At 45.2% G+C, this 21,602-nt stretch overlaps 1 protein-coding gene and 1 non-coding gene across 2 annotated transcripts in view; both read right to left on the bottom strand.

Moving 5' to 3' along the window:
* Positions 1 to 21,602, bottom strand: part of LOC126188368 (sulfate anion transporter 1-like) — a 153,010-nt gene that overhangs the window by 129,477 nt on the left and 1,931 nt on the right. The window contains exons 2-3 of the mRNA XM_049929967.1: positions 17,707 to 17,955; positions 6,641 to 6,652 (exon numbers count right to left, since the gene is read on the bottom strand). Of these exons, the coding sequence (XP_049785924.1) occupies positions 6,641 to 6,652; positions 17,707 to 17,955 (261 nt within the window). The remainder of the gene's footprint in view (positions 1 to 6,640; positions 6,653 to 17,706; positions 17,956 to 21,602) is intronic.
* On the bottom strand, positions 14,978 to 15,052 carry Trnat-ugu (transfer RNA threonine (anticodon UGU)). The gene has a single exon. It is a non-coding gene; the product is annotated as a tRNA-Thr (tRNA).

Below are 21,602 nucleotides of genomic sequence, written 5' to 3' on the forward strand. Positions count from 1 at the left end.
ACGCAGTGCCGTAGGGGACCGCACCGCCACTTCCCAGCAAATTAGGGACACTGTTGCTCCTGGGGTATCGGCGAGGACCATTCGCAACCGTCTCCATGAAGCTGGGCTACGGTCCCGCACACCGTTAGGCCGTCTTCCGCTCACGCCCCAACATCGTGCAGCCCGCCTCCAGTGGTGTCGCGACAGGCGTGAATGGGGGGACTAATGGAGACGTGTCGTCTTCAGCGATGAAAGTCGCTTCTGCCTTGGTGCCAATGATGGTCGTATGCGTGTTTGGCGCCGTGCAGGTGAGCGCCACAATCAGGACTGCATACGACCGAGGCACACAGGGCCAACACCCGGCATCATGGTGTGGGGAGCGATCTCCTACACTGGCCGTACACCACTGGTGATCGTCGAGGGGACACTGAATAGTGCACGGTACATCCAAACCGTCATCGAACCCATCTTTCTACCATTCCTAGACCGGCAAGGGAACTTGCTGTTCCAACAGGACAATGCACGTCCGCATGTATCCCGTGTCACCCAACGTGCTCTAGAAGGTGTAAGTCAACTATCCTGGCCAGCAAGATCTCCGGATCTGTCCCCCATTGAGCATGTTTGGGACTGGATGAAGTGTCGTCTCACGCGGTCTGCACGTCCAGCACGAACGCTGGTCCAACTGAGGCGCCAGGTGGAAATGGCATAGCAAGCCGTTCCACAGGACTACATCCAACATCTCTACGATCGTCTCCATGGGAGAATAGCAGCCTGCATTGCTGCGAAAGGTGGATTTACACTGTACTAGTGCCGACATTGTGCATGCTCTGTTGCCTGTGTCTATGTGCCTGTGGTTCTGTCAGTGTGATCATGTGACGTATCTGACCCCAGGAATGTGTCAATAAAGTTCCCCTTCCTGGGACAATGAATTCACGGTGTTCTTGTTTCAATTTCCAGGAGTGTATCTAATATTATCATTACAGTCATGGGATCCCAGACCGATAAACGATAATCTCGATAGCCCATGATACTGACATTGAAGAACGCTGACAGGTGCTGCGAGTATTTTCAGCTACTACCTCCCTACACACAAACAACCAATGCGATTCTTGAATCAGAAACCTCACAGTATAATCCTTCTGTACATGCAGAATGTACTTGGCGTTCCTTCTACCTACATTCATACTATTCATCTACATACCCAAACAAGCAGTACAGTCGGCTACTGTGGCCGAGCGGTTCCAGGCGCTTCAGTCAGGAACCGCGCTGCTGCTACGGTCGCAGGTTCGAATCCTGCCTCGGGATAAGTGTGATGTCCTTATGTTAGTTAGGTTTAAGTAGTTCTAAGTCTAGGGGACTGATGACCTCAGATGTTAAGTCCTATAGTGTTTAGAGCCATGCAGTACACCTCACGCTAATTTTCGTTTGTTGTATGCCGCGTCCATGGTGTTGCAACTTTAGTGGCCAGCGCATTTTAACTGTATCAACTCTGATCTAGTATAGCAATATCATTGTCATGTTGCACTTTGGTATTCAATTTCCTCTTCCTGCTACATACCCACGCATGTACACTGATGTCTCAAATTAAAGCAACAAACGGAAATTTTGCAAGTTCGCGTTTATTTTGCCGCAAGACAGTATAAACAGGTGATAGTAAAGTAGAAACGATGCAAAGAATACAGAAAGTAATCAAGCGCAACATGCATAACGATAGACAAAAATGTTCTTCGTTTTTTCCCAACTTATCGAATTTTCACACACATTCTGACAAATGGTTAACGTGCTCAGTATGGGGCGTGACGACCTCTGGCACTAATAGAGACCTGGCAATAACGGTACATGCTGTGAATGATGACGTCAATCTCATGTAGTGGCAAGAAAGCCAATTTTTCCTGCAGAGCTGCTCGTATGTCGCAACTCTTGGAGAGTGGTTATTGGATGCTGACGTGATGTAACCCGCGTCTCTGGTGCATCCCAGACACGCTCCATGCGACTGAAATCTGGAGAGCGAGCAGGCCACACCATGAGTGCAGTATCTCCCATTTACAAAAAATATCAACTGCCCGTGTTCTATGACGTCAAGCATTATCGTGCATCAGTACTAATTCTGGGCCCACAGCACCTAGCAACAGCCGCAGATGAGGTCCCAAGATCTCATCACGAAACCTAGCAACAGTTGAACCTTGCCAGTTCAAATGTACAAATTCCTGAAGAGGTGTTCGAGTGGTAAACATAGTCCTTGCTCCAACCATTAGGGAACCTCCTCGATATAGGTCTCTTTCCACCATGTTTGGGTCCCTAAGTCGTGTTCCAAGTGACCTTCACATGCGAATCTATCTAGAAGCACTATCCAGACCAAATCGGGACTCATATGTGAAAAGAACATTGGCGCACCATTCGACGGTCTGGTTGGCACATTGACTGCTCCATTCTAGACATTCCTTTCTGTGAAGACACGCCAGAGGTAAACAGACAGCAGGTCTCCAACAATAAAGGCCACTCTGCTGAAGCCTTCTGTAGACCGTTTGCCTCGATACAACGCGTCCAGGGGATGCTGCGAGGCCAGATGCCAGTTGCAGTGAGGTACTAAGGCGATACCCTGGTGCCCTTACGGCCAAACTACGGTCCACTCTTTCTGATGTCACACGTGGTGGACCCTGTCCTGGTCTCCGGGAAACAGTTTCGGTCTCTATAAACTGTCGCCTCATCCGAGAAAGAACAGAAGTATTCCCTATAAGCCATCGGGCCACATCAGTTTGCGACTCTCCTGCTTCCATTCTTCCTATGGCCCTCCACAGCAGAGAGTCTGTGGGCGTCTTCTCTGTGCCAGACTGCACCGTCTGTGACTGTGTACACAGCGATTGTGGATGTGGGACTACCCTGCAAGCACTATCCCGCTCTTAATAGGTGCCCTGACGTGATTGGTGGCGTGGTTGTCTGCTGATCGGAAGTCCATCTTCAGTGCAGAACGTGATTATAACGACGTATGTTGACACTTTATATGTTTATATCCCGAATTAGACACAGGACTGGGAAATAGCATTTTGTTGTTTTAATTTTAGACACAAATGTTGGTATGAAACATTCCCAACGTAACACATTTTTTTAAAAAGAAACGCAGGATCAGATTGTAACATACATTTCTTTATGTCAGTGAGGATGCGCAGTCGTAGTTGATATCATTCCATATCGTTTTCAGTGTCAAGAGAAATTTTAAGCGCAGTGATTGCAGCAAGGAAGAACGCTATGGGCGATGGGGTTGCGAGGGCCTCAGCAAGATTTGCAGTGTAATACCCCGTCGACGTCGAGGTTATTACAGACGGAGTACAGGGGCGTCAGCAGTGTATTTTTTCAGAGGAACCGCGCAGCGTTAAGTTTAAGCTGTTTAGGGACACCACGGAAAACCGAAATCCATAATTTCGGACGAGGATTTGAAATGCCGTCCACCTCAGTGCAACAGCACTGTCGGCAGACTTTTTTGAAAATGTTCCACACAGTGTGAGTGTAGGACACTCTCATTGTCGGCATTTCTGGTGGGGTAGGGCATTAAAATTCGCTAATACCACGCATAGTGTCACACTTGGGATAGTTCTCACTGTGCTGCGTATTCTGATAGATTACCTGTAGCGTTACAAGAACTTTTCTGATCATTATTTTTCCAGTATTCGGTTACCAGTAGCTCTGCCAGGCAGTGGGACAAACTGGAGGATTGTTTCCAGTCGTACAGAGGCCCGAACCAATAAATGGCTCAAATGGCTCTGACCACTATGGGACTTAGCTTCTGAGGTCATCAGTCTCCTGGAACTTAGAACTACTTAAACCTAACTAACCTAAGGACATCATACACATCCATGCCCGAAGCAGGATTCGAACCTGCGACCGTAGCGGACGCGTGGTTCCAGACTGTAGCGCCTAGAACCGCTCGGCCACACCAGCCGGCGCCAATAAATGCATGTGAACCCTATCTACAGTGTCGGCTGACTAACAGACCTGTATGTTAAACAAATTTCGGGAATCAATGGAAGACGCTCGTCGAGGTAGGAGGCATCTCTGGGGAAATGATAATTCGGACTGCTATCGGCTGTTAGACAATCATTGTCATTTAGCTAGGTCATACTTGGGTTAGCGGCCGCAGGTTCGCTATTGGGTTTTCTGCTTGATATTTGTGACTGTCAAAATCGACTGTACATTGTTCTAGCCAGAATGGTTATCGTTATTCAAAGGATATTGGATCAGGGAATTATTTAAACTGTATTAGGCACTGCGTAAGGAAACGGTGGTGTTGGGGTTCTTAATGGGACAATGAACGGATGTCATTCCACACAAGGTGATGGGGTTGATTGTGATTAACTGCCTGAGCGTTTTCTCCTGGTGAAACTGCCTTGCCTGGCCGCGCGGGTGCATAGGTTTGCGAAGTCGCGTGAAGGTAAGGGCCATGCCGGCTGTACAGCAGCTATTGCCGGGCTCTCCCAAGCTGGACAGGTATCGGTAGATTAACCTGGCCGTCTCTCCCAACATCCATTTCCATAGTCCTTTCTACAAAATTCTACATACCCAACCCCCCTTTCTACAAAGCTCTGGATACCCAACCTAAGGTCTGGTACAATCAGTTCCCAACAGTCCGTGGGACGAGGGAAGATGTACCGTGAAAGGAGCCTCAGGTCTACCGGGCGACCTCCCTGAGTAACCACCCTTACACCACCGTGTGACTCCATTGATGTCAAACTTACATACTCCCAATTCTAGTGAGAGAAAAATGAGAGCAAGGAAACCAATTTAGAAAAGCAGGGGCTTGATAATACCTCAAATATCCAGACATCGGGTTCAGAGCTGATGGAAGCCGTTTCCGTTACTGAATCAGGTAATAGGCCGTCACGGAGTGTATTTAAAGCGCACCTGATTTACATAGAGCCACTCTTATGCGACTGGCATGAAATCTGGACAGGCATCATTTTTCTAATGCAGAAACACGCCTGCCTACTTTCATTTATGTTGCACAACTCCTTCTTGGCGTTGTGACTTTTTCCGTCACTGTATTTAAATAAAGAACACGCCATTTTACTCTTCTCTTTGAAATCTACGATACTGGCAGCAGAATATATAACAGTTTCTATAACAGTTTCTCCATTTGACAGGCCCATGGGATCTGCTCACGGCTGGCTAACTTATAATAATGAAACGCTTTGCACAGAAGGTGATTCAACTAGCCAATTCTCTTGAAACATTTCCGGAATCGTTTAAGACATCGTTATTCTGTTTTCACCTACATAAATTGTAAGAAAATCATCACTATACGACGTATGGGCCCTATTTGTTGTTTACTGATATTTCAGTATCACCTTCTTTCTCTTAAAGGAAACTCTTGTAATTTTTGCTACTACTACTACTACTACTACTACAGAAGATCTCAGAAAGATAATTTCAGTCATACTATCAGAAATTCGATGAATAGTTTCGGAGAAATTATTACATTTAGAATATTATCTGTTAACAACAAATTGGTTGATATCTTATCTTAAATTTCATGTAGCTATATGGAACTGAAAGATGCTCTAGCATGACACAGATACGCGAGTCTAATCGCAAATCGTTGAGAATAGTTGCGAAAACTTTTATTTAAAATTTTTACTAGTCACAATTGGATTCCTGTGGTTAGACTCATTCACTATCTGAAAAGTAAAGGATGTATTCAGCATTTAACTACGTTAACAGTTCTGTTCAAGTTGGATGGATATGTACAGCAGGAAATTCATATGTAAAGGGCATATTTAAATGTGCAAAAACATTAAGAAGTTAAACTCGAGATGCACACTTACACTAATGCATAAAAGCAATATCAGCAAAAGTGAACTCTCAAAAGAAAGTAGTCATTAACAGTTCTATTTAATTCCATGTACGTCATTAAATAGGCCAAATGGCCACCGTGTAATGCAATAGACGATGTAGTCACTGGTGCAAGGGTATCTCGACGTACTAAAAAAATTCGTTTGATTCTTTCCACACGGTAGAAAATGTGATGTTGTAATTCATCTCTGGTCGTCGTAAGTTGTGCATCTCACATTTTAGCATACTCAAAGATTCTAGTGGCTTCCAATCGGGGCATGTAGGCGAATTGCTAACGCACTCGAGTTGTATGCAGGACCAGAAAAGGGTTCCGTCATTACCTTTCTAGCCACAGCGCAGCAGTGAACCGAACACCCATCGTGCTGGTACCACATAATTACATGCACGTAATTCAGGTGGTACTTCGTCTAGGAGGGTCAGTAGAATTTCGCTAGAAACTGTGCGTGTGTGTTAGCCATGAAGGTTTCTTCAGTGAAGTAAAAACGAATTACATAGCCACCAATAATCCCACACCAAACGTTCACATTTCAGTGCCTCTGGTGCTGAACCTGCTGCAGCCAGCGCGTTTCCTCTGTGTATCAATAATACATAATTCTTACATTCAGCTTTTCATCATTCCTTAAACATAGTTTATCAGAAAAGAGAACCCTCTGAAGACGGAGAGGCAGAATTCCACGGGTTTTCTGCATGCCTGCAAGTTAATCTGCTTGTAAAGTAACATATGACGTTGTTCGAAGCAGTTTGCGGGCAAATTCGAACCACTCTGGCCTCAGTTATTCCAGAGGCTCTCACAGTTTGTCTGGAGGTAACGTGTGGACTTGAGCAACACCTGAGGGAACAGGTATTTCTTTCGCGCAACGTGTTGCAGGCTTGCCCCTTAACCTCTCCATAGCATTCCACTGCATTTTTGTTACTTTCGCTTCACTGTCATTCCGGTTGGACACTGCCCGTCAGGATACATTCGTGAGTACATCTCAATAGTTTTTGCATTCGTTCTGCGTTCTCCGCCTAGAGTTGGAATAAATAATTTCTGTTTTATTTTGAAGGACTTCTTTGTATCTAGTATGAGAACTACACAAACAGAATAGGCAGCTACCTTTCCTTCGCGGCCCTTTTATTCCGGTATTGCGGAGATGTAGCACTGTTTCCTCTGTGCCTCACGTGACGCATTTCCTTAATGGGGTTTGTAATAAGGAACTACAGCATACGATAGCAGCCGGTTTGATGACAAAGGCAGATAATTCGTAAGTTCTAGATATTGTAGTTTCTACAAAATTGCTTGAAGTACAAAGACGGAAAAAGAATCGCTGAAGCAAGAAATAATTAATGTAGAGTAATGAAAAAATGGCTCTGAGCACTATGCAAATTAACTTCTGAGGTCATCAGTCGCCTAGAACTTAGAACTAATTAAACCTAACTAACCTAAGGACATCACACACATCCATGCCCGAGGCGGGATTCGAACCTGCGACCGTAGCGGTCGCTCGGCTCCAGACTGTAGTGCCTAGAACCGCACGGCCACTCCGGCCGGCGGAGTAATGAAATTTAGGGAATATATTCGTCCATGTAACAAATTTAAGTCACTAACATTGCAAGATCACAAGTTAATGTAAGCGTGACATAAGCAATTGCAAATATGAAATGTTGGTACATTAATAACTGGTTTAGGCGCCGGAATGTTGTACGGGATGCATTGTTTTGTAAAGACATTATAAATTAAGTCCAAAAAGCTGCTTCTTTTTTTGAGATGTTTATATAATCACGACAGGCCTGTTTTAGCTCCATTGCTATCATCAGGCGATCTGAAAGTAATGGTTTTATTATATACTATTTTCTAGGGCAGACGGTAGCCTACTTGTCATATATGAAATTGTCAACCTTACATTTATGGAATTATTACCTATAACATTGCTGGTTAGTCACCTAAGCGTTTTTCTTACGTCTTTTTAAGTTATTTTATGACGTAGCTTTCATAGGCTATATTTGTTGGAAGTTATAGCCTGCATTTTATTTGTTGTGTGCGACAATATTTTGTTTGACGTTTAATCAACGATGTTATAAGTTTACATCAGAGCAGGTACTTATCTATTTCCCTTAGTTACCGTGACAATAATGCTGAAACAGGTCTGTCGTGATTAAATAAACATCTCTAAGAAAGAAGCAGCTTTTTCGACTTAATTCATAATGTCTTTACACGACTTATATCGAGCTGCGGGCCCAGTGGAAACAAAATTACTGCCGCTTACGTCATGCAATGCATCGTGTTGTACATGTGCTGGATGTCAGTTTGTATAAAAGAGTTCCATGCCCGCTACACTTAGTCGTTCAATACAGGGACGGTTAATGCTGGTTATGGAGATGTTGTCCAGTGATGTCCCTTATCTGCCCGATTGGAGACAGATATGGTGATCGAGCACGTCAAGCCAACGTGTTGACACTCGGTAGAGCGTGATGGGTCCAAAGACGGTATGCGGGAGAGCGTTATCCTGTTAGGAATCACCTCTTGGAATGCTGTTGATGAACGACAGCTCAACAGGTCGATTCACCAGACTGACCTACAAATTTGCAGTCAGGGTGCGTGGGATAGCCACGAGTGTGTTCCTGCTGTCATACGAAACCGTATCTCAGACCATATCTCCAGGTGTAGGCCCAGCGTGTCTAACACGCAGACAGGTTGGATGCAGGTTCTTAACTGGTCTCCTCCTAACCAACACATGGCCATTACTCGCACGGAGGGTGAACCAGCTACTAGTTGTCGTCAGAAAACGCAACAGACCTCCACCGTGTCCTCCAATGAGTTCTCGCATGACACCACCGAAGCCGTGCGGTGTGGCCGCGCGGTTTGCGACGCCATGTCACGGATTACGCGGTCCCTCCCGCCGGAGATTCGAGTTATCCCTCGGGCATGGGTGTGTGTGTTGTTCTTAGCTAAGTTAGTTTCAGTTAATTTAAGTAGGTGTAAGACTAGGGACCGATGACCTCAGCTGTGTGGTCTCTTAGGAATTCACACACATTTGAACATTAGAACATCACTGAAGTTGCAAACGGTGGTGTTTTGGGGCCAGGGGAATACATTGACGGCCGGTGTGGCCGAGCGGTTCTAGATACTACAGTCTGGAATCGCGCGACCGCTACGGTCGCAGGTTCGAATCCTGCCTCAGGCATGGACGTGTGTGATGTCCTTAGATTAGTTAGGTTTAAGTAGTTCTAAGTTCTAGGGGACTGATGACGTTAGATGTTAAGTCCCATAGTGCTCAGAGCCATTTGAACCATTTTTTGGAATACACTCTACAGTAAGTCTGGCAAGGAGATACCCTTGAAATAACCGATTTCTAGCGTTTCGTTGTGTCAATGTGGTGCCAACTACCGCTGAAATTGCTGCTGCAGATGTATCACGACGGGCCAGAGCCATAAGCCATACACGTTGGTCTTGTTGCAGCATTAGTAAATTGCAGCGAAATGCAGGAAGATCTGCAGCGGATAGACACTTGGTGCAGGGAGTGGTAACTGACACTTAACACAGACAAATGTAATGTATTGCGAATACATAGAAAGAAGGATCGTTTATTGTATGATTATATGATAGCGGAACAAACACTGGTAGCAGTTACTTCTGTAAAATATCTGGGAGTATGCGTGCGCAACGATTTGAAGTGGAACGATCATATAAAATTAATTGTTGGTAAGGCGGGTGCCAGGTCGAGATTCATTGGGAGAGTCCTTAGAAAATGTAGCCCATCAACAAAGGAGGTAGCATACAAAACGCTCGTTCGACATATACTTGAGTATTGCTCATCAGTGTGGGATCCGTACCAGATCGGGTTGACGGAGGAGATAGAGAAGATCCAAAGAAGAGCGGCGCGTTTCGTCACAGGGTTATTTGGTAAGCGTGATAGCTTTACTGAGATGTTTAGCAAACTCAAGTGGCAGACTTTGCAAGAGAGGTGCTATGCATCGCGGTGTAGCTTGCTGTCCAGGTTTAGAGAGGGTGCGTTAATGGGTGAGGTATCGAATATATTGCTTCCCCCTACTTATACCTGCCGAGGAGATTACGAGTGTAAAATGAGAGAGATTCGAGCGCGCACGGAGGCTTTTCGGCAGTCGTTCTTCCCGCGAACAATACGCGACTGGAACAGGAAAGGGAGGTAACGACTATGGCACGTAAAGTGCCCTCCGACACAGACCGTTGGGTGGCTTGCGGAGTATAAATGTAGATGTAGATGTAGATGTGCCGGAGCCCAGTCTTCTTCTGTCCGCACCATTCTCGTGACAAACCTCCGCCAGCAAACTTGTGTAATGGCTGCATCCCTGCTAAGTATTTCTGCAATACCGCAGAAGGAACATCCCGCTTCTAGTACGAGGCTAATCTGGGTACAAGAATTTTTTCCAGTACAAAAATTGAATTTATTTTAACAAAATTTCCATGCATTGTAGTATAGGTATTGCATTATTTTTCCACATAATCGCTATTCACCTCAATACATTCTGTCATCCGTGGGACGAGTGCTTTGATTCCTTTGTCATAGACGTTCTCCCGCCGCCTTTTTTAGCCACTTCTTCACTTCCATTTTCACCTCGTAGTCGTCGGATAAATGTTTTCCACGAAGGTATTCATTCAATTTACTGAACAGGTGATACTCACTAGGTGCGAGATTGGGGCTGTGAGAGGGGTGGTTTACAACAGCCCAGCCAAACGAAGTCAACACCTCTTGTGTTGCATGAGTGGTGTGTGGACGCGCGTTGTCATGGAGACAGACTGCCCTTGTCAGCATCCCACGACGCTTGTTTTGCACGGCTCTGCGAAGTTTCTTCATGGTCTTACAATATCATGCAGCATTTATTGTTCCACGTCTTTCAAAAAAATGGTTCGAATGGCTCTGAGTACTACGGGACTTAACTTCTGTGGTCATCAGTCCCCGAGAACTTAGAACTACTTAAACCTAACTAGCCTAAGGACATCACACACATCCATGCCCGAGGCAGGATTCGAACCTGCGACCGTAGCGGTCGCGCGGTTCCAGTCTGTAGCGCCTAGAACCGGTCGGCCTCCCCGGCCGGCTCCATGTCTTTCCAAAAGGTGAACGAGGATAACCCCTTTTCTGACCCAAAACACTGTCACCAAATTTTCCTCTCTGTATTTTCTTCAGCTTTCTGCGCCACATCGTCAGTCACAAGAGACGACCTTCCGCATATGTCTTCATTCTGAATTTCCGTCTTTACAAAATTGAAATTCCGTACCCGTTTAGTCACATGCTGCCTTGACATTACATCCTCTTCATAAATTGAAACAACTTCGCGATGAGTTGCAGTAGCGTTCATGCCATTAGCATTTAGGTAGCGAATTACAGTTCGCACTTTGCAGTTGGTGGGAGCCGGATTGACAACTCTCATTTCTAACAGTCACCACAACACTAATCGACAAGCTAATGATTGTTGGAAATCCTCGTTTCATCCACTGGCTTCCTGCTAGATGGCAACGGTAGCAACTCACCTTTGGACATTCCATACTAAGGCTACATCCCTTGTATCCCTAGTTTCCACATAACCGTCGTAGCTGTGTAACACGCCCTCGTTAAAACTCAGTGACCTGTTAATAATGACATCTTTGTCGCTATAAAGGTATTCTTGACTGACATAAACCCACCACAAAGGTAACTAACACCCACTATCGACACAGAGTGTATTTAAAGCGGACCTGATTTGCATAGCGCCACTCATATGCGATAGACAGGAAGTCTGGACACACATCATCATGAAGAAACACGCATACCAACTATCATTTATGTTGCACAACTCCTTCTTGGTGTTGTGACTGTTTCTCTCACTGTATTTAAATAAAGAACACCCCATTTTATTCTTGTCTTTGAAATCTACGGTACAAGCAGCATAATATATCACAGAACCATTTGGAAAGTTGGGATAGACACCAGCATCGCATAGATTAATACACCTATTGCGGTGGCGCGGTTCCTTTCTGGGATTAAACCAGCACCTACCTGTGAACTCGTCGCAACAGATCGCCGGTAGGAAAGCCGAGCAGAAACCTACCGTACTGCAACTCGCACCAGGCTGCATACAACGCAAATATTCTAAGATTCGGGAAAAGGATTTAATTTTGAATGAAAGGTGGAATTACTGGCAAAACCTCAGTATATTCTGAAGTTGAGAATTACAAGTTCACTGCCAAGCGCGTGGTAATCCTAACGCAGTCAAGCACAAACCCTTTCATTCGTGTTATAAAGTTTATGGTAACGTATTTCCCGAAATCTGAACAGCTACTAAGCACGGATTGTTCTTAAATGAAAATTCTCGCCATACTGTTAAGTTTATCGGTGTCTAATGCACTCAAGTTTTTGGTCACCGATCTGGTCAATATGCCATACACAAAATTACTTAAAAAATCCGTACTTTTTAAAAAGCACACCGGAATAAATTTGCCTTCACTTTAAAGCACTTTTTAGGCGTGTAGCACAACTAAAACCGGCAAACTATAACTTCCTTCAGAGCTCATGCTACACACGACCGTACCATTGAAAGGCTACCTCGACTGCTGTAGGCATTCGCTATCTCCAAGAGATAAGACGTGAGAAGAATACTCCGTTCTGATTGGTCAGTTCTCTTTCAGGCTAATAGAAAAATATTATTCTCCCGCGTTAGTCCCCGCTTCTCATGACTAACCAATCAACAAATAACACACTTTCGAACTGTACTTTTTCCCGAAATAAATATTTAACATTCTAATATTTTATTTATACTTTATGTTATTAACTATTTTCATTTGCACTCGAATTAGCTATCCTTTTACCATAAACTTACTTAACATATTATGATATAAAAATCCCCGTCGTTTGCATTCAGACTGTCTTAAAAACTTGTCGCTGTAGTTCGTACAGCGTTTGTCAGTATAACAGTGATCTACATATTTACTTTAGACCAGATTGACGCATTATTCACACAGAGTTATGACACCTTAATAGGTTCTACAATTATATGACATTGGCATCACAGCTGAAGCACCTGACGTAAAAAGCGCACAGTAATACGGTTAGTACGTTATAGACCCCATGTTCTACACTGACGTCAACGTTACTGTTTATGATCTTCTAGGGTTTCCAACAGGATATTCAAGTCAATTAGTCATAATATGTGGACGGTTCAGCTGGCCGTCATCTGGAGACGGGACGCTGCTGGTCCTGAGTACCGTCGAAATGATACTACGCTGGAGATGACATCCATACACAGGCCAGAAGAGACTACTCACCTCATGCACCAGGAGTTGTGTGTGCTGTACCCACTGCAAAGGCACCAACAGCGTAGCCGGTGGCGAAACAAAACTAAACGTTAAAAATCTACTACCGACTGAGAACGTCATACTTTAGTGCATGTCAGCGCAGGGCTTGATGTCTTCCTAAGAGGACAGCACGTGACTCTACTTGCAAGATTATCAGCCAGATTAATTTAATGGATCCTTTTGAGACGGCTTTCTCAGTCGGCAGAATATTTTGGTGGTTAATCAAGGCAGCGGAGCAGCTGGTACGTTTTGCACTGGAAGCATCGGTCCTGTCACTTGGTGGATACTGTGAGTACTGTCTGCTGGCCTATATACTCTACTGATCAAAAGTATCCGGACACCACTGTGTGATGCGGAGTGTCCATTAGGCTTCCCGAGAGGCAAATGAGGCACTAAACAGGAGATTATGAGTATTGTGTTGTCAGTAGAGAAGAAGTAGCAGTAGAACGAATAGGCCAGGAGAGTTTAGTGACCTTGAACGTGGACTAGTCATTGGTTCTCACCCGAGTAACAGATGCATCTGGGTCATTTCAGCTATTCTAAAGGCGCGAAAGTCGGCTATTGGTGATGTTAGTGTGAACAGGAAACGCGAAGGAACAGTCACAGCTAAGAGAAAACCAGGCAGACATTCTGTATTGCCGGAAAGTGACCGCCGAGCATTGCAGACGGTGTGTAATATCTCTTTATATTCGATGAATTATTCTGATACGATTCTACCCTTGAATGACGTTTACTAATTTTCTATCTTCATACTCACTGAATCCATGCGCAAAGTAGTTTCATACAATAGCTATGCCATGAGCGCATAATTATTCTTTGTAGTACTCTCTCTGGTGGTTGTTAGAAAAAAAGGCTTCCGAGATTGTTCAAAAAATGGCTCTGAGCACTATGGGACTTACCTGCTACGGTCATCAGTCCCCTAGAACTTAGAACTACTTAAACCTAACTAACATAAGGACAGCACACAACACCCAGCCATCACGAGGTAGAGAAAATCCCTGACCCCGCCGGGAATCGAACCCGGGAACCCGGGCGTGGGAAGCGAGAACGCTACCGCACGACCACTAGATGCGGGCTATGTCCGAGATTGTCTTCGGGCCGATTAGCCTGAGCTTGGTTTGAAGAATTGTGATCTGAATATTGAGATTTATGACCGAAGATACGAACTGTACGATAAAAAGGAAAAATATATATATTACTCCTTCATACAAAAGGTGTGTATTTGAAATTTGAGAATTAATGATATTCATCGATATATTGCGTAGTTGTTAATCAGAAGGGAACTTCCGAAAGACTGGATACGAACCTGCTTTTAATAATCCAAGAGCTCCATTACTTCTTCGGAAGGTTAAACTTCATCAAAGCCAAATATCCGCTTGATCTGAGGATTCCCGACTGATTATACAACGCTCCCAAAAATTACGAGGCATTTTATTTGTACAGATTAGCAGACTCCCGCAAAGCACGAGCCTCCAGAGAAGAAAAATCATCGCCTGATTTCTTCTAACAAGTAAAATTTCTGAATCATTTTGAGTGAATGAGCTATGACTGTGTTTCATATTATTAGTTCTCAATTCGAACGAACTGAGAACTACGGAATTACATAGATAGAAGAAGAAAAATTACAGGTGGCTGTAATAAATCGCATGGAATCAGCGGAAGGATTCACTCGTGAGTTTCAAATTGCTACCAGCAGTCCATCTAGCACACCGGTTTCATGTAGGGATATATGAAAGTAGTATTTGTTCCCGAAAGAACAGATACCATTGATGACCGTGCAGCTTCTCTGGAATTAAATGATAATTAATTCGACACCCTAGCTGCAAACAGGCGTTGATATACATCATTGGGGGCATACATCATTGCCCCGACCGGGACTCGAACCCGGGATCTCCTGCTTACATGGCAGACGCTCTATCCATCTGAGCCACCGAGGGCAAAGAGGATAGTACGGCTGCAGGGACTTTTCCCTTGCTCGCTCCCCGTGAGACCCACATTAGCAACATGTCCACACCACTACATTCATAGTGCACCTAATAGACGTTTGCCCACGAGTGTGGAGGTAAAAATAATGGGGTACAATGGTGGAGCAGCTCCGTATAAGGCACACATTCTTGCAGTGAGGGCAAAGCGACGCTTGAGGTCATTGAAACAGCGATGTCACATGACAATGAATCACTGGAAACGAATGATTCGGAGAGACGCTGGTTGTCTGGTAATCGTTGCCTAAGACCATGTGTAGTGCAACAGAAAAGTACAGACTAGATATAAATACAGAAGGATACGAACTCATTTTACGGCGTTGTGTACTACATACAGCAGAGGGAGAGTTCGGAGACGATTATATGTATCAGCGTGACAATGTATCCAATCATAAAGCAGAATCTGTGAGGCAATGATTTATGAACATTGTCATTCACGAAACAGACTGGGGTGTCAAGAATACTGAATGTTACCGAATGGAACACCTTTGGGGTGAGTTCGAACGTAGATCTAGCTCCAGCCTCCATCATGACTAGTTTATTTGATTTCGGCTCTTGCGGGAGAGTGTGCAGCCATTCCTTCACAGTCATTAAGAGACATCATTGAAAGTAACCCAGCAAACTTCTGCCCATGTAGTGTATGCCAGTGGAATGACGTGTACGATTGGCCGAATGGAGAGAGAGAGAGTTGTCCAGAGGAATAATGTAGCACTGCCGCTGTTATCTTCGTGGCGGTGTTCGAGGTAACTAACAATGTATGCCTCATTGAAATTGTCCTCGGCAGCCTTGAGAAAGACGAAGGGTAGTCGCACTTCATATTTATGTCCGCCCATAGGTGTGTGTACAGTTTTGATGAGATAGTGTTGGCATGGCAACTTCAGCGTAGCACGAGTTCGACGAGACTCACCAACAGCGCCGTCTCACGCAACGCAGCATTTCATTCTCAATGGAGAGAAGTCTTCCGAAGTAAGAGTGATTTCAGGTGTGCCACAGGGGAGTGTCGTAGGACCGCTGCTATTCGCAATATATATAAATGACCTTGTGCATAACATCGGAAGTTCACTGAGGCTTTTTGCGGGTGATGCTGTAGTATATCGAGAGGTTGTAACAATGGAAAATTGTACTGAAATGCAGGAGGATCTGTAGCGAATTGACGCATGGTGCAGGGAATGGCAATTGAATGTCAATGTAGACAAGTGTAACGTGCTGCCAATATATAGAAAGAAAGATCCTTTTATCATGTCAGCAACTGGAAGCAGTTAATTCCATAAATTATCTGGATTAGGCATTAGGAGTGATTTAAAATGGAATGACCATATAAAATTAGGCGTCGGTAAAGCAGGTGCCATACTCAGATTCATTGGAAGAATCCTAAGGAAATGAAGTCCGAAAACAAAGGAAGCAGTTTACAGTACACATTTTCGTCCATTGCTTGAATACTGCTCAGCAGTGTGGGATCCGTACCAGATAGGGTCGATAGAAGAGATAGAGTAGAACCAACCGACGCAGCGCGCTTCGTTACAGGATCATTTAGTAATCGCGGAAGCGTTCTGGAGTTGATAGATAAACTCCAGTGGAAGACTCTGCAAGAGAGACGCTCAGTAGCTCGGAACGGGCTTTTGTTGAAGTTTCGAGAACATACCTTCACCGAGGAGTCAAGCAGTATATTGCTCCCTCCTACGTATATCTCGCGAAGAGACCATGAGGATAAAATCAGAGAGATTAGAGCCCACACAGAAGCATACCGACAATCTTTCTTTCCACGAACAATACGAAACTGGAATAGAAGGGAGAACGGACAGAGGTTACATTAGATTAGATTAGATTAGTACTTGTTCCATAGATCATGAATACGACACTTCGTAATGATGTGGAACGTGTCAGGTTAATAAAAGGTGTCTATACAAGATATTATATTAGACAAATTGTTACATGACACTCAATATTTTTTTTATTTTTTTTTTTTTTTGTGGAGGTTGGGAAATTACCCACTTACTATATCCAAAAATTTATCTAATGATGGCCGTGCGGTTCTAGACACTTCAGTCCGGAGCCGCGTGACAGCTACGGTTGCAGGTTCGAATCCTGCCTCGGGCATGGATGTGTCTGATGTCCTTAGGTTAGGTAGGTTTAAGTAGTTCTACGTTCTAGGGGACTGATGACCTCAGCTCTTAAGTCCCATAGTGCTCAGAGCCATTTGAACCATCATCTAATGAGTAGAAGGAGTTGCCATTAAGAAATTATTTTAATTTCCTTTTAAATGCTATATGGCTATCTGTCAGACTTTTGATGCTATTAGGTAAGTGACAAAAGACTTTTGTGGCATCATAATTTAGCCCCTTCCGAGCCAAAATTAGATTTAACCTTGAGTAGTGAAGATCATCCTTTCTCCTAGTGTTGTAGCCATGTACACTGCTATTACTTTTGAATTCGTTCGGATTCTCAAGGTACCCTCCGCCACACACCGTCAGGTGGCTTGCGCAGTAGGGATGTAGATGTTGATGTAGATGATGGCCAGCTGGACTGTCAACTTGGCATCAAGGTCCGGCTGCGAACCCGAGCACACTATCACTAGATGTTCCGCATCAGCGGTTATGAGTGCATAGAGACCTGGCCAGTCATGAGGCAGGTGACGGCGAAGGTGCCCATGGAGATGTGGCGCGAGGTGCCGAACAGGGCGTAGACGAAGACGGGCAGCAGCGCGACGTAGAGCCCGCCGACGGGCGCGGCGCCGGCCAGCAGCGCGTAGCCCAGGCCCTGCGGCACGTGCATCACGGCCACCACCAGCCCCGCGGACATGTCGCCCGCCAGCTGCTGCCGCCACCGGTAGCGCGGCACCCACTCCGCCGCCGGCACCAGCTGCGGGCCCGTGACAGCCACACTCACACGCGGCCTCCCGTACAGCCCCAGTCGCCCAGGAGCCCTCGTCACCCAGGTGTAGTACTAAGAGAACCTCTTGCAAAGCTGCTGCATAGGTCGCTTGAAATGAAGTGCTCATTTGGTACATTCACGAGGCGTGCTTTTTAAGTAAGTACCGCTTTGAAATTAAAAAAGACGAGCTAAGATACCACAATAATTTTATTTTTACATGAAAGCCGGTACCTTAATCTACTTTTCTACATAATTTCCGTCAATACTGAGGCACTTGTCATGACGTTGTACCAGTTTTTGAATACCCTCCTCATAGAGGTCTGCCGCCTGACTTGTTAACCACTGCATCACCACTGTTTTGACTTCGTCATCGTCTTTAAGTCCGCAGCTCGTGGTCGTGCGGTAGCGTTCTCGCTTCCCACGCCCGGGTTCCCGGGTTCGATTCCCGGCGGGGTCAGGGATTTTCTCTGCCTCGTGATGGCTGGGTGTTGTGTGCTGTCCTTAGGTTGGTTAGGTTTAAGTAGTTCTAAGTTCTAGGGGACTGATTACCATAGCTGTTAAGTCCCATAGTGCTCAGAGCCATCGTCTTGAAGACGCTGACCGCCCGGGTGTTTTTTAAAGTGCAGGAACAAATGGTAGTCACTGGGCGCAAGATCTGGGGTGTACGGAGGATGGTCTAGAGCAGGTTGTTCCATCCAAGCTCCAGGGAGCCGGAGCGCTCCGGAGCGCTCACTACGGCAGCTCGGAGCCCGCGTGGAGGGAGAAAGCGAACTCACTGGCCCCTGGCCGCATGCAGCCGCAACTGACGCAATAATCCGTGTTCAATGACAGCTAGGAGATACACATCACCAAAGGCAGCAGGCTAAAGGACCCATTGCGTGCCCAAGCCTAACTGGATGTGTAATAAATAAAGTGTTTTCCTTTTATCCTTACATCCCATCCTAGAAGAATAAGTCATCAAGGACGATCTCTTCAGTCCACACTACACACTGAATTAAAAAAAAAAAATCAGTGACAGCCATGACTAGCTGCGGCAGCCCTGTGCCTCTATTGAGAGGGATGGTCTTCACGCAGCGCACTACGATCAGATAGAGAACTGGTAGCCAGGCTTAAGAACGACATACCAGGAGACGTAAGTTTAAAAACGGTTTCGTAATACGGAGGGTATCAAAACATGCAACATAGTTCGTGTTCTGTAATGCGTTTATTATTTCAGGTGAATGAAAGCGGAGAAAACACTACTGAATCTGCAATTCGAGCAAGCTACCGGGTCGCCCACATCACTGCGACGAGTGGCAAGCCGTTTTCGGTGGGACCACTTGTAAAATCGTGCTTGGTAGCAGTTGCAGAATGTTTGTTTCCAAGGGAGGTGCAGGCAATTGAAGGGGTTTGCTTCTCAAAGCAAACAATGTCTCGTCGAGTCCTGGACATGGCAGCAGATTTAGAGACACAGCTCAGGAAAAACGCGGAGAGCTTTATTGCATTTTCACTAGCACTTGACGAAAGCACCGACGTATCGGAGACTGTGCTCAGCTTACAGCCTTTGTGCGTGGTCTCGACATGGAGCTGCAAGTAACTGAAGAACTCTTGGATGTGGTACCATTCGATTATACCGCAACAGGACGTGACATTTTTGAAGCTGTTTGTGAATCAGTGGACAATATGAATTTGGCGTGGGATAATCTCAATTCTGTAGCGACGGAAGGTGCACCACAAATTATCGGGCGTAACCAAGGTTTTGCTTCTCGTTTGAAAAATGAACTCAGGGACGAATTCGGGAAAGACATTTTGACTCTTCATTGTTTTATTCACCAAGAGGCACTGTGTACTGGAACAGTAGAGCTAAGTGGCGTAATGAAAGACGTCGTGAAGTGTGTGAATTTTGTATGGCGTCACGGTATGAATCATTGCCAATTCAAAGGATTCCTGAAAGATATGGAAGCGGAGTATGGTGATATACCTTACCACAGTACAGTTCGTTGGCTGAGTCTGGGAAAAGTTCTTGATTTTTTTTTTACCATTCGTGAGGAAATATCCCTTTTTCTCGAATTGAAAGGGGAAGAAATGCGTTGTCTGAAAGATATAAAATGAATATCAGACCTGGCGTTCCTAGCTGACATAACTATGCATCTGAATAATTTAAATCTGTCATTGCACGGCAAAGGGCAGCTAATCGTTGACATGCACGACCAGATCAACGCGTTCATGGAAAAGTTACGTTAATTTGAGAGGCAGATGAGTAATGGACATTTAACGTTCTTTAATCGTCTTGCTTCTTTAAAACAACCTGAAGGTACTACTTTCGGCGATTACCGAGCAAAGTTAAAACAGCTTATCACGTCGTTTGAAACACGATTTCGAGACCTCACTAGTTTGGAAATGGAACTTAAGGTGTTCAGCACTCCTTTTTCGGTTTCCCCCGATGACTTGTCATCGTCACTTCAATTGGAGATTATTGATTTGCAAAATTCAACTTTGTTGAAAGAGAGGTACTACAACACGTTGGATTTGTCACGATGGTATCGTCCATTACAGAAAGAAACATTTCCCAAGCTTCACAACAATGCCGCTCAGAACATGTGCACGTTTGGATCTATGTATTGTTGTGAGCAGCTTTTCTCAGCAATGAAAAGAGTGAAAAGTACGGAACGATCGTTTCTTCAGGATGCAACAATGAAGGCAATCCTCCGCATTAACGCTGCAAGCACTTTGACGCCTGATATTTCCGATCTTGTAATGAAAAGAAAATGGCAAGCCACAGAGGCCCAATAAATTTAGTATGCAGTTTCTTGTAAAACAGTTGTTTCTTATTTATTTCCTGAACGTCGTATTTCCTGGTGTAGCATGCCACCACGTCTTAGCAGCTAAGAGTATGAGGTTGTCGATCTTGTAAGACGCAGCTGGCACATCATAACGCTTGCCTTGCCGCCTGCCTCAGCCAGCCGTGCCTCGTGCCGGCGTGCCGGCCCACTCGAGTGGTCACAGCGAGCGACACGGCTCCCTGGAGCAGGGAGCGCTCCGCGGCTCACAACGGAGCAGACGAGCTGGAACAGCCTGGTCTAGAGTTGCCCATCGAAAAGATGTGATGAGATCTTTGGTATGATTCGCCACATGCGGACGGGCATTGTCTTGTAGCAAAACGATGCCCTTTCTCAACTTCCATGGACTGTTGCTTTGAATTTGGTGTGACTTAGGCCACCCATGTTTCATCACCCGTTACCATTTGGCTTAAGAAATCGTCGCCGTCGTTGTGGTACCGCTCAAGGAAAGTCAGTGCACAGTCTAAACGTTTGGTTTTGTGCACATCCGTCAATATTTTCCGTACCCAAAGTGCGCACAATTTTCGGTAATTCAAGTGCTCGGTCGCAATGCCATACAGAACACTACGAGAAACATTAGGAAAGTCATCCCGCAAGGAGAAAACCGCAAAGCGACTGTTTTATTTCACCTTATTGTCCACTTCCTGCATCAAATTTTCATTAACGACCGAAGGATGCCCACTCCGTTGTTCATAATGCACATTTGTGCGGCCATCTTTAAATGCTCTCACCCACTTTCTTACCATTCTATCACTCATAATGTTCTTTCCGTAAACAGCACAGATCTCACGATGAATATCGATCGCTTTTAGTCCT

This window comes from Schistocerca cancellata, chromosome 5, assembly GCF_023864275.1.
Source record: "Schistocerca cancellata isolate TAMUIC-IGC-003103 chromosome 5, iqSchCanc2.1, whole genome shotgun sequence".
NCBI classification, from domain to species: domain Eukaryota; kingdom Metazoa; phylum Arthropoda; class Insecta; order Orthoptera; family Acrididae; genus Schistocerca; species Schistocerca cancellata.